General features: G+C 42.4%; 2 protein-coding genes across 2 annotated transcripts; one reads left to right on the top strand and one right to left on the bottom strand.

The window, feature by feature from the left end:
* The first annotated feature begins 4,895 nt into the window (after positions 1-4,895).
* LOC109417993 (cilia- and flagella-associated protein 52) lies at positions 4,896-8,124 on the top strand. The gene is made up of 7 exons (XM_029876532.2): positions 4,896-5,078; positions 5,149-5,512; positions 5,570-5,673; positions 5,740-6,155; positions 6,401-6,579; positions 6,642-7,470; positions 7,573-8,124. Exons 1-7 carry the CDS (start codon positions 5,015-5,017, stop codon positions 7,897-7,899), a joined length of 2,283 nt encoding a protein of 760 aa, XP_029732392.1. The 5' UTR covers positions 4,896-5,014; the 3' UTR covers positions 7,900-8,124.
* On the bottom strand, positions 7,896-10,121 carry LOC109621930 (putative serine protease K12H4.7). The gene is made up of 2 exons (XM_020076123.3): positions 8,769-10,121; positions 7,896-8,429 (listed from the first exon to the last, which is right to left on the bottom strand). The coding sequence occupies exons 1-2, from the start codon at positions 9,853-9,855 to the stop codon at positions 7,999-8,001; spliced, it is 1,518 nt and encodes a 505-aa protein (XP_019931682.2). The 5' UTR covers positions 9,856-10,121; the 3' UTR covers positions 7,896-7,998.
* Positions 10,122-13,740: the final 3,619 nt, after the last annotated feature.

Raw genomic sequence — 13,740 nt, 5'->3', positions numbered from 1 at the left:
GATTCACGGCAGTATAGTCGTGGTTTAACAGTGGTGGCGCCGCTTTTCGCTTGTGTTCGGCCTAGGTGGTTTGTTTAGGCGGTGCGGTTAGGTCTGTATGTACTTCGTACGTGCAGTGCGTACGGCTTCAGCATTGTGGTTACTTGGGTAGTGTAGGATAATTGGGTTTGGGACTGAGGAGGTCGTCATTGATTCTGCCGACACCATTGAGTGCTCATTGTTGGCGGTTGTGTTGGTGACGATTTCTTCAGCTTTATAATCTCATTTATACCACGCACAAACGTTGGGAAGAGGGACTGCTTTGTAATGCAAGAGAGGGATTTAAACTCTGCGTTACGGGTTGGGTGAGGTCATGCAGATAGAAGCAACCCAGGTGACCGTGCGGCTCGGGTCGTGATGGATGCATGAGTGCAGTGTGCGTGGGGTGCGCTACCCTGTGGGTGCAGTTGAGTCCGGGTTGGTGTGGAAAGAGACCCTTCTCTACCCTAGATCGGTTTCGGTTGTACGGGCGGGGTAGTGTTTGTCTTATTTGTGACGTGTTGTGCGTGATTTGCAACCCGAGTTGCGTGGTTACTTGGGAAGTATTGTGCTCTGCAATCTAGATTTTGGTTTTAAGGTGAAGCTATGGCTGGGCTGTGCCTCGGATTTGTTGGGCGCAGGTCGGGAGAGCTGGTGGCGGTTTGTGCTGGAGGGTTTGCTCGATTGGTTATTCACTGGTGGTGGCCAGTCAATCGACTGTTCGCGCAGCCTGTCATTTGGTTCTTGGGGTTTGTGCTCTCGAGGTTCGGGGCGTTGCTTCGTTATATCTTCACTTTAATACTAATATTCCTTGTTTGATTAACTGACTATTATGTACAGGCGCTTAACTCATTCTATTTCATAGATTGCCAGATTTATTATGTTTCAAGTTCAAAACCGAATTAGCGACATTTTTTCTTTGACTTCCGCTGCTTTTGCCTTGCGCCAAACACAATGTCGGAAGTGGGGCGCTGTATTGTACACCTGGTGCTCTATACAGCGCCCCACTTCCGACATTGTGTTTGACGCAAGACAAAAGCAGCGGAAGTCAAAGAAAAAATGTCGCTAATTCGGTTTTGAACTGGAAACATAATAAGGGTAATGGTTCAATAGGGTGTTAGCAATCAGAGTGGATTAGAACGAGTTGGCGCCTACAATACACCAACACTAACACACATACACCAATACTTACACGCACACATGCACCTACAACTAGCTGTAAAAGACCAGTGGGCGGGACAATGGTGCCTACCCAACAGTTGTAGGTGGGGTGTTTGGCTTAGCTACATGACTTGGTCCGGCAAGCCCATAAACATCAATTGGTAGACGTATTGCCTAGTGAAAAGACAACGCAGATGGGCGAAAGCCAGGGGATGCGTTGATAATAGCAGAATAGCAGAATATTACATTTACTTATCAACATGAAAAAATTCAGCTGGTTGATAACAGGTTTTGTTATCATTTAGTTATCATTCAGAGCTATTTTACCGACAAAAATAGTAAAAATCTACTTTACCGACACAGTTAGTAGTTGAAAAAAGTTTCTTATAATTATGATTCATGTTTTCAACTATTATGCCTAGTGGGTCTCGAACCCTGATCGACTGATTACCGGTCACAGCCGATACCCCTGTACCAACGAGACTCAGTGAGAGGGAGAGTGGTTGAAGGCTACGCTTTCGTACCACCGACGAACCGACGTGACAGCTAGAACAAATAAATTCAAATTTGTTGTCCCCGACGCCATGATGGAAAATAGCCGAACACTACCGCCTCCTCTATAACGGTTCGCGTTGTTTTGATAGCTTGACTTCAAACCCCCGTGTATTCATATAGGAAAAGGTTCGCGCCTGAGCTGATTTGACAGAAGCGTTCGCTCGCTTTGCTGGTCGACCGTTAAATTTAGGGGGGACACTTTTGAAACACCACTGTCACGTCGGTTCGTCGGTGTTCGTACTGCAGTCGCATTGAAAATGTAAAGAGGAATCTATTTTTAGATTCGAGGTGCACCAGACCCTCAGTTTTGGGAAAGGTTTGAAATGTGAGTTTCGAAACCGATAACACATTTTGTTATCATTTAGTATTTTTATATTATAGCGATAGACCAAAATTATTGATAACTAAATTTGTTATCATCTGATTATCATAAATTGAAAAAAGATGATAACAAAAATAACAATATGATAACACCGATAACATAGTTTATTATCAAAGTGATATCACTTAGTTATCCGCCGTGGCTCGGGATGGTATGTGTGGTACCTTGTGGTGTGCACATAATAAATTACATATTGTATTACTGTATTACGTTTAGCGTGTATGTTTACATTGAGTATCTGTCATATGTTGAGATGTTGTTATTGTTGTCTGGAGTGTGAATCATTGTATGTAATATTGAAGTATCGGTAATAAAGTGTATACAAATAATGAATACAGTTGTTGAATAATCATTACAGAGAAAGATTCTCACAGTATGCATATTTTATGATAAGAATCAAACACTCTGATGTCTGTCTGGTATGTATTGCTTGGCAGCTGTTCTGCCCCCACTCGCATAATCTTTGCTGGGTTTCCTATTCACATGGGACTGTTATGCGAGTGGGGGCAGTGTTGATAAAATCTATCATCAATATTTTCAAATAACTGCCAAATATCACAAGTCAGACCTCAGGTCATATGATCCATACCATAAATCGTTCACAATTCATGTGGCCATTAGTACCTGTAAATGCTGGAGAAAATTGTTACCGAGAAATATGAATTCTATGGTTTTTCAAAGGCCTAATCTGTTTACATAACAACAAATATTATCGCATGTTTATTTTAACATCGGTTCAATTGACCCCATTAAACTAATTGTATTTGTATTGTTATCAATGGTAGTTTACTATTTACAAGATTCCTTTAAGGAGAAACTTCAGAGAATACGAACATGGCTGCCACAATGACCGACTTGGTCCCCTACTCACGTTTTCAAGAGCACCAATCTTGAAAATATGTAAACAAATGCTCTCGATTTGTAAAAGCTGCCTCTTTTTGGAAGTGAGCAAAGCCAGGAAAAACAAGTGCGGCTCGGCTCGATGATTTGTTCGTCAGATTTGTGCCTCTAAAGTTTGTATGAAAAATTGCAATGGGACCTTAATTTAAAGACACGGACACGTTCAATGCTTCCAGTGAGCTTTTCACTCTTTGAAGGAAGCACGACACTAGACAACGGACTAGCATGCAACGCCCAGTGGCACAGCCGAAAACTTTTCCTGACAGCTGCGGCGGGAATCGAACCCGCGCTCCTCAGCACGATGCGACTAAGAGCTTGGTGACCCTAGCCGCACGACCACGGAGCCGCACAAAATTTATTTGGAGACAATAGAAAAATCATTGTTCATCTTTTTCGTGTCGTAACGTCCTCACTTGGATGAAACCTGCTTTTCAGCTACTTAGTTTTCTATAAGTACTTCTTCAGTTATTAATTGAGAGTTTCCTCTGCCAACACGGTTTGACGTGTGTCAGTCGTTGCAGCTTTACCGAATAACATTCGATAACCAAAACATCTACTGTACTCAAATTTAAAACGAAAACTAAAAAAAAATATGTCAAGTAATTTTGTATGTGATTATACAGAATAGAATAACATGATCCAAACCTCGATCCAAGCAACAATAATATTTAAATATTGTTATTTATTTGTTACGAATTGTTTTCAAGTGTAATTGAGAAATAAACTCTTTTTTAATAAAAAGTCCATGAGAACTTTGCAAACACTTTTCATACTCACTGTATAAAAACGACTTAAATTAATTTTTACGATAGTAACTTCAAATTATTTAAGAACTATAGAAAAACAATCGAATCAATTAGTCACTATTAAAACTAATGTTCACTTATTATACGAACTATATAGGCTTGATTTCTATTGTAAAACGTAACAATATATATCTACTATGTGTTTTATTGTGAACAATAAAACCAGTCATATGTTAATAATATTTTCCATGTAACGAATGGTAATTTTTCATCCGGGAGTATTTTTTGTCGGAGAGAAATCTAATTTTATGTTACCTAACCCATCTTGCCCCCGTAAAAATTAGGTGGGGCAAGATGGGTCACGTTTTGAAAATGGCTTGTCAAGAACAAGGTCGTAAAACTTCTGACCTTTCCACAGGTAAACAGACGTAACACTTCGAACATTTTTCGATTCAAATAATAGTCACGGAAGCATGATCGCCCAATGCTGAAAATGCTGAGTTTGGTCAACCATGAACTAGGTGGCGGTAGTGGGCAAACGTCAAACTCGAACAAAAACGATGCGAGCGCCACGGATGGGCAGTTGGCCAACTAGCATATTTTTAAATAGACCGTTAAATCGGTTTACGATGGGAATGATTAAAGTGTTACGTCTGTTTGTCTATGACCTTTCTATCATCTTACATATATAACAGCTGACTATTGTATCTGGAAGTCGTGATAGAAAACAGAGAAACGCGATTTATATTTAGAATGTTATAGGGATTCATTTCTTACGTGACCCATATTGCCCCCCCCCCACCCCCTTACTATATATAGTTTTAAGTTGGCCAAAACTTCAACGTTTTTGATTGACGTATAAAAAAAACTACCAACATTTGAATGTAAAAGTAAAATTATTTTGACGAAAAAATTCCTGTATGGACAATTGTTTGTTACCTGTAAGATTACTTGCGCATGCAAAAGTCCTGAAACTGTCTAGGGGATCAGGAAACGTGCATGTGGCTACCTATTTAACATATTTATTTAACCAGTGATGATTCACTGCAACAACGTGCCACGATTCATGCCATGCTTCGCTTCACGCGGGGGAAACCTTCAAACAAAAAATGCGCGCACAAACCGTTGCCAGGGGATACCGCACCCCTTCCATTAGAACGCCGGTATCCTAGCGAGCCGGTTTGTTTTATTCTGGACTGCCAAAGGGTTCCCGGTTTAAATTTTCCGAATTTTCATTAATTTGGAACTAACCATGACTTCCTCGGAGGCTTGTGAAATAACTCGACTGGAACCGGCGGCCATTATCGGATTTGACGGTATTTGAATTTGAGATTAATCATGTAATTAGGACCGAGTGCGTAATGCAGTGAGGTGTGCAACTTTCAGGCCATGTCATCGCCGGTTTGCGTGTCCACCCGGACCAGAAGCATCTGGTGTTCCCATTGGGGAACGAAATTTCCGTTTACGAGTTAGAAACCAACCGGCAGACGTTCCTGCGGGGACATACCAACACCATCTCGACGGTGGATATTTCGCCGACGGGAAAGATGGTCGCCTCGGGACAGACCAATCACATGGGCTTCCGGGCGTACGTGATCATCTGGGACTGGGAAAGCAGGAAGGAAATTTCCCGTTATGAGTTGCACCGGGTGAAGGTCCAGTCGTTGTGCTTTTCGTCCAATGAGCAGTACCTGGTCAGTTTGGGCGGGAAGGATTGCGGGTCGATCATCGTGTGGGACATTGAGCAGAAGTAAGTCGGACAAGTTAATAGGGAAAGGTGTTGATGGAATCGGGATTGCAATTTCAGTATGGCCATTTGCGGGATTACGGCAACTAAAGAAACCACCGGTGATGCTTTGAAGGTTTGCGGTCTTAACCAACGATGGACGACTTTTGTTTCAGGGGGTGATCGTAAGTATAGAACCAACGTGTGAACCGTTAAAACTGTTATTATGTCAAAGGGTTTCATCCTTACAGAAAATCTCCGAGTGTGGCACATTGATCGCGATCGGAAACGTTTGAACGTGCAGGATGTGGCAGTGGGAAAGCTGAGACGCGAATTTACCGGCATGCGAATCACCGAAAACGACGAAATTCTGTACGTGGGAACAATGAGTGGAGACATCGTCAAGATACGGCTCAACGTGAGCTCGAATCCGAATGCGCCGATGCCGGATAAGACACCGGTCATGTTGGGGTGCTTCGGGAAGCACAATCCTCGGAAACCCGTTGGGAAAGATTGCGAAAAGTACCACTATGGGGTGCGTGATTTGCTGATCTTGCCCAACGGCAGCTTGATTATCGGAGCCGGAGATGGGACCATAGAGATGGTGCACGAGAGGAACGTCAGCTTCAAGAACTACACCAGTCCCACGTGGCCGCAGCTGAAATCGGTAAGGTTGTTTAGTAGAGGAAGTGAGTAGTTTAGTAGAAGTTTGTTTAGTAGAGTAGATCAAGGCTTTTTTGGTTTCATTTCGATGTCAAAATTTGAGCGCGATCGGTTGCCTGCAAGCTTTACACATTGCAATTGAAATTTGTATGGGATCCGCCTGGTTCATTCTTTAATCAGACTTCGTGTAATTCGAACGTTAGTTCTATATTTACCTTATCTAAATTTATTTGTTACCGTTACCTACAGCTTCAATCAACCAAGGTGGGCGGCGTGATCACGTCCCTTCAGATCGTGAATCAATACACGCTGCTGATCGGGACAGATGGTTGCGAGATCTATTCCCTGGAATTGCAGAACTTCAAAACCAGTCTACGGTTGTTGAAAACGTGTCATACCAATGCCGTTTATGACATTGCGTTTCCCTAGTAAGTTACCGTGTTTCTGGAGTTCGTTTCGACGGTGCGATCATCTTAAATTCTCGTTTTAGCAATTTTTCGTTGGTCTTCGCCACCTCAAGTCACGAATCGATCTGGATTTGGTCGACATCGCGGATGCAGGAATTGTTGCGTATCGTTGTACCGAACTTTGCTTCGTCGTCGATCGTGTTCAGCCGTGACGGCAAAAGTATTATTTCGGCGTGGAACGATGGGGTGATCCGTGCATTCACGCCACTAACCGGAAAGCTGATCTACGCTATTCCCAATGCACACAATAAGGGATGTTCGTCGGTGGCCGTTACCAGCAATGGGAAGATACTCGTCAGCGGGGGTATTGAGGGGCAGGTTCGAGTCTGGAAGATCGAACCCTACGTGCAGAGCATGATCGGTGTTCTGAAGGAGCACTACGGTCCGATCGAGTCGGTTCACATCAACAGCTTCGACACGGAAGTGGTTTCGGCGTCGCGAGACGGAAGCTGCGTAATCTGGGATTTGATCCGGCTGACGAGAAAGCACGTGATATTTGCCCATACGCAGTTTATTGCCGCGCAGTACTACCCGACGGGAGTCCAGATATTGACGGCTGGTTCGGATAAGTTGATCGGATATTGGGAAGCATTCGATGGCAGCTTGGTACGAGAGGTGGAAGGCTCCAAATCTGGCCCAATCAATGCGATTGATATGAACATGACTGGGGAGTATTTCGTGTCGGCTGGAACTGATCAGGTGGTACGTCTGTGGGACTATCAGTTGGGAGTTGAGGTGGCCGTGGGAATTGGGCATGCTAGTGCCATTACATCAGCTAGGTACAGTCCCAACGGGAAGTTCCTGGTGACCGGATCGAGCGATGGGGGAATTTTCGTCTGGACCGTTCCGGAGGTAAGTGAACCTTGATTCTTGTCAAAAAAATTCGAGGAATTCCGGGAAATGTGATTCCACCTTAAGAATTATTGAATCTTTAAATCATATATTCTTCTACAGAACTACCACATCAAAATCCCGTCGCCACAAGAGCTAGCCGGCGGCAGCGGTAGCAACAAACGCACCAAACCAACCACCGATAGTGCCGGCAAAAGATTGGTCCCGTGTCGTGCCCCGAAAGCCAGTAACGAAAACGTCCGACAGTTGGAATCGGCTCATTCGAACCGTTCCAGTCAAATTGCCAACTGTCCGGCCGTGGACCTGAACGCCCAGCCGACGATCGATCCGTGCGTTGATACAGCTTCCCTGGCGGACGATACTGAACAGCAGGACCAACTGGAAACACGGTCTGTTCACTCGCAGAAATCGCAGATTTTCGATCGTTAGTTTTGAGGAGATAGTGTGCTTTTATTTTTATACATTTAATCTACGAGTCAACTTGGTTTACTTTATGAGAGAGCTATTTTTTGATACAATGTTTTTGACCTAGTAATCATAATCATCATCCATTTTGAGCAGTCTACCAATAAAGCTACTGATTTGAACTCGCGCAGCTTTCAGTTGAGGGAAATCGTCCTCCTTGGGTTCGTACATGTTGGCACAGTGGGCGGTTCCGTCGATGAAAATGGTCGGCATTTGGATGTCGTTGCTCTCCGTCAGCCCTAGTCGGTGCCATGGGTCGATTGAACCGTGCACGTACAGGACGTTGGTCGTCGAGGGATTCAACGCACCGTAGTTGGTGTTTGTGCGGTAGACTGCCCGGTTCAGGGCCTTCTGATCGAATCGTCTTCCGTACACATCGGCACACTGGCGGGTGAAGAATTCCGCAGGGAAACGATCGCCGAACACCGAGTCAGCGGTGTCCGAAGTCTGGTAGAAACCGAACTCGTTGCAGGTCTGGTAGATCCACTGGCGAGCTGAAAGGTGGTTCAGGTTAGTAACTTATGAGAACTGTTTACGATTATAATCTTTAGGAATACAGTGACACACGCTATGCATGAACCAACAGATTTTGAAATATGAATGTATATCGAGTTCTTTTCCTCATAACTAACATCACTATTTAAATAAAATTCTCATTTTCCGAAGGTTTAAAAACATTCTAAGATTAAAAAAAACGCTTCTTTGCATGTATGTCAATCAAAGAAAGAGACACTACCTTATAGAACATATTACATAGTCATTTGATGGCGTTAAATGTATCTTTTCTCGTAGATTTGGTTCTGAACCACCATGCACTGAACCGGATAACTCACCTCCATTCGCCACGTCCGAATCCCACGAGGTATTCTGCATCTGCTTAATCGTCTTGTCGTACACATAGTCCAAGCACTTGACCTTATCCTGGTTCATAACCATCTCATTCACGACGGCCAGCCTTGCAACCGGAACCCCAATGGTCTGATTCATCATGACGTCGCACACCTCATCGATGGTAAGCCGCGCGTGCGGACTGTTATCCTTGTTGTACTGAACGACTCCGGCAAAGTTGGACGCAATCGCTTCGAACAAACTGGAAATGTCCAACTCGTTCTCGATAGACTTTTCAACCGGGTCGCACAGTTTGAACTTTTCGTTCAGATTCCGTTGACCGATCATGTGCTTCAGGAGCGTTTCGACCTGGGACATTGCACTGCGTACGTTGGCGACGCAATCGGGCGAGTATCGCTTCAACGAGTTGGTCACCACCTCAAAATACTCTTTGAAATCGATTTTCGCCAACAGCGGACCACTGCTGCTGATAGATCCGAACACCAGGTAAGGGTACTTCTCGCGTAACCAAGCTGCCAGCGATCCGGGGTACGATCCACCGAATGCGATCCAGCGGTTGCTACGACCAAGTTGATACTTTAGCTTCATCGCCTCAATGAAGTAGGCCAAATCGGACAGCGCCTGCTCCGATGTGAGATAAGCCAAGTTTTTCGTCGACAGATCCTCCGTTGGATGGCTCTTGCCGTAGAAACGATGCTCCAGCTGGAAGCACAGTGCGCCATATTCTTGTGCATAATGGATCCAAGCTCCTTCCGTCATCCAACGGGCTGTGGCCTCGCCTTCTCCTCCGATCATCAAGAACACCGGTCCGTTGTCATCCTCGTTCTTGAAGTATTCATCATTCACGTAGTACCGTTGCTTCCAGGTGGTTGGGTTGGTGGGATCATTATGATCCAGCAGCTGGTCGAACCACAGGGTTTGCACGTTCGAACCCATCCCTTTGAAGATGGGATTCTTCGACGGTCCATCCTGGGTGAACTTTTTACCGCGCCAGAAACTATGACTACGACCGGCGCTGGCTGGACTCCAAGCCAGATAGCATATTAAAACGGCTAATTTGATGATGATCATCACTTTAAACTTTTCACTACAACTCAATTATTGAGGCACGATCCGATCGCGATCACTATCGAGAGAGAAATGACGCTGTGAACTTGCGAATGTGATAGCACTTACTGGGTGGACGTCGACCTACTGATTACGGTAAGTTTTTATATATTCACTGCTGACCCTGCAGTTCCTCGTTAAAGAAGAGAACAAAACAATACAGTGTATTTACCGCCGTGCGGCGCAGCTGTGTTCCGCTTATTTATGAACTGACAAACACCTTCGTCACCAATGGAATTATGTATTTCATTTAAATATATACTCGGTCTCTTATGTTCGCCATTTATTGATTGGTTGATTATGTATATGGTATGAATGACCTAATCTGAATGTAACGGTTCTTGTAGTACGGTGCTATTTACATCTTACTATACAAAACAAACCCACACTCGCTATTCTAACAGAAAACACTGCTCAGTTCTTGTTCACTTTCACTATCATCTAACGGATTTTTGTGTATCGCTTCATTGAAGTCCTTTCGTCATTAGAGATGTCAACGTAGAAATCCGTATGAGGATCGCGCTTTTCCTTATAGAGCTTTTCCCTTCTGCTATTTATGAGCTTTTTGCTTTGCCTCGGAAGTAGGGGAAAACGAAGTGTTATGAAACATTGAACAGTATTATAAATCATAGGGCCGATTTCTTCACCCTGGCTTAAGCGTTAAACCAGATTTAACTATATGGATAAGTCTCCCAGGTAACTAATGAACATTCAAACATGCCGTATTTCAGCATTACATCTATATTCCACCTGCTAACTGCTCTATCATAGCAGTTCAACTGCTAAACTATGTCCCAATTTAGCAACTGAACTGCTACTGAAAATGTGACAGTTGTTGCGTAGCATTTCAAAAGCACGGTCTTTTGCCTGGTCTTTTGAGCCTTCAAGCAAAAAAAAAATACTGTCCAGCACATTCGAAATTGCAAAAAATACCACTTTTTGAAGCGCAGAGTGAAGAAAAAAATAATTGAAGAGGGTAGAAAAGGCATCGGATAGGAGAAAAAAAAAAATCTCAACATATTTGTGTTTCCATTCTCGGTAGTCTGGGTGATAAGCTTTCAATCAGCCGTATATTTGGTCAAAACTTGCATTTAAGCAGCACTTGGGGCGCATATACAGCTTATTTCCATTAAATGGCCTGCTGTAAAGACGCATTTCAACTGCTTATTGGTTACCTGGACTGGCTTACCGGTTATGCCGAAGTGAAGAAAGTGACTCTAAGGGGCGATTTCTTCACCCTGGCTTAAGGACACACGTCTTGACATCCCGCTTTAACAGTGCATCAAAACTTCTAACGCACAAATCTCAAGAAGCAAGCTTCGCACAACAAAGCATTTTATTATTCTGCTCTTGCTCACTTGTAGTAAGTTTAAAATAAAATGCCCCGTAACGTGGGTAGATCACCTTAGAATGGTGCGTTGCGGCGTAAGATCTATGTACTGTACCTAAACATTATTTCATAAAACCTTCCTGGAAAACCGACGTTTTCCATAAGATCAGCAAGTTACATTTCTCAAAAGTCAACCGACGTTTCCCGTAAGGCAAAAAGCCAATAAATTTCCTGTATACATGAAACACTTGAGTTTACAGTTTCTCTTCATATTTCTTCCGCCACATGTTTTCAAAGCAGACCCAAAACGATTCCGTGTCGTGGGTCAAATTTCAAACCTTTTCAAACATGCACTCAGTAACAAATTTTGAAAACGACGTATAATCAATGCTACACCATTGATTATACGTCGTTTTCAAAATTTGTTACTGCACTGATGTTTGACAACATGCGCTACAAGAAATTAAACACCATCGTTCAACAACGCGTGTGGCAATTGTTGAACGATGATGACATACTTTTCGAGGCATGCGTTAAGCACCATGCTGTGTTTGGAAACGCCCATTCTTGGCAATAGTCTTTTTGTTTAAATGAATTTGTCCAGGCTCCACCCTCAGACAAATTTTGTAAGTTAGCTGATAAGTTTCTTTGAGCAATAAATTTATTCCCAATCTGATCGTCTTAGTGTCATCATTGATTGAAGAAGTACCAAAGATAGGATATGGCGACACGTGCCAAGTGTTAAATCTGCAGAAAAGGTGATGAAACCGATTCAAGAAAATACAAAGTGGTAATCAAACAGTGACAAACAGTGCTAAGAAAAAAAAAATATAAACCCCTAAAATAAAAACAATTAATAATGGGTTGGTTCAGCAGCGATGAGATAGTGTCGAACAGCGCCGCGCAAGTAAACCAAAGTGCAGGTGTTGAACAAATATTAATAGCAATATCAGTAATCATTATTGCAGTGATTGTGGTCGCGTATATTATTGCAAAGACTTGCAATAAAATTCTATCAAGTCGCGTCTCGACAGCAGCGCGTAGAGAAGTCGAGTTAAACCGATTGAATAACGGTACCGTGCGTGTTTAATTGAAAAAGTGAGCAGTCGAAAAATAAATAATAAACATTAAACTATGTTCAATGATTCGGTGGAGTTCAACGATAAATTAATGAACAATTGATAACATCCAAGAAAAACTAGGCAACTACCTCGCCTTTTAAGAGGTAAACAGTGAAAAAAAAAAAATAATAATAAAAATGATGTGCTGAGGAACGAAGAATTGTGATGGCAGCAGATGAAGCAGCAGAACAGGTGTAGCAGCAGAGATGGAAAAGCAGCATGGCAACAGAGAACATTGCAGCAAAGCAGCAAACCAAAAGATATGTATATTCTGAGTACTTTAAAAAAAAAAAAATATTATGTTTATCAGTTGTTACGTTACAAATTATCATGAGAGATGATGAAATTCTATATTATTACAAAAATTTAATAAAAATCTATGGAAATATTAAAAAATCGATAAATAATAAAAATACTGCCTTTACTTTAGAGAATCATCTGAAAGACGTCAACTTTTTGATAAGCCAATTAGAATTTGCTATAAGAAAACCAAATAATATATCGGATGCCATTTTTTCGGATATAGTAAATATAATTGACCTTGCAAAAACAGAGCTCATTTCTATTCTTATAAACAAATTAAAAATGACTACTCAAGCAATAACACCGCAAGCGTCCGCGCATGCATTTGATATACGTACTGCTACAGCAGTAATAGCAATTTATGAAGGTGCCAGCGACGGGTTACAAGCGTTCGTAGATGCTTGTAACTTAATGAAGGAATTAACAGCTGATGAGCACCAAGCAATGTTATTAAAATTTATGAAAACCAGAATAACTGGCAAAGCACGTCTCGGATTACCTGAGAACATCTATACATTTGATGATTTCATCAAAAATATAACAGAAAGATGTCATGATACAACATCGCCAGAACAAATTTTAGCCAAATTAAAATCGATTAGACAAAGAGAGAGTTTAGACTCCTACTGCGAGCAAATCGAAATTATTTCTAACAAATTGAAAAATGTTTACATTGAAAAACAGATCCCCGAGGATGTTGCTAATAATATGGTAAAAAGGGCTGCCATTGATGCTTTAGTCAATGGAGTTAATAATCAAGAAACAAAACTAATACTTAAAGCTGGTTCATTCAAAACGGTCAAAGAGGCTATACAAAAAGTTCAAGAGAATGGCAATTCTCAAAATCAAAGTATCTTGTCATTTTCTTCCAACCGACCCGGTCATGGTGGAAATAAACCATTTCCATTCCAAGGCCAAACGAGTAATCGCTTCAATAACAGACCGAATCAGCAAAATTCATATAACCGATCACAACACCAACAAAATTTTTACAGGGGCAATAACAGACCTCGATTTCAAGGCAGAGGTGGCCGATATCAAAACAATAATCGTCAGTTCCACTACCGCCCGAACTTCAACCGAGGAGGAGGTAAT

Source organism: Aedes albopictus, chromosome 2 (assembly GCF_035046485.1).
Source record: "Aedes albopictus strain Foshan chromosome 2, AalbF5, whole genome shotgun sequence".
NCBI classification, from domain to species: Eukaryota; Metazoa; Arthropoda; class Insecta; order Diptera; family Culicidae; genus Aedes; species Aedes albopictus.
Note: the sequence above shows the minus strand (reverse complement) of the source record. Positions and strands in the feature narration are given on the sequence as shown.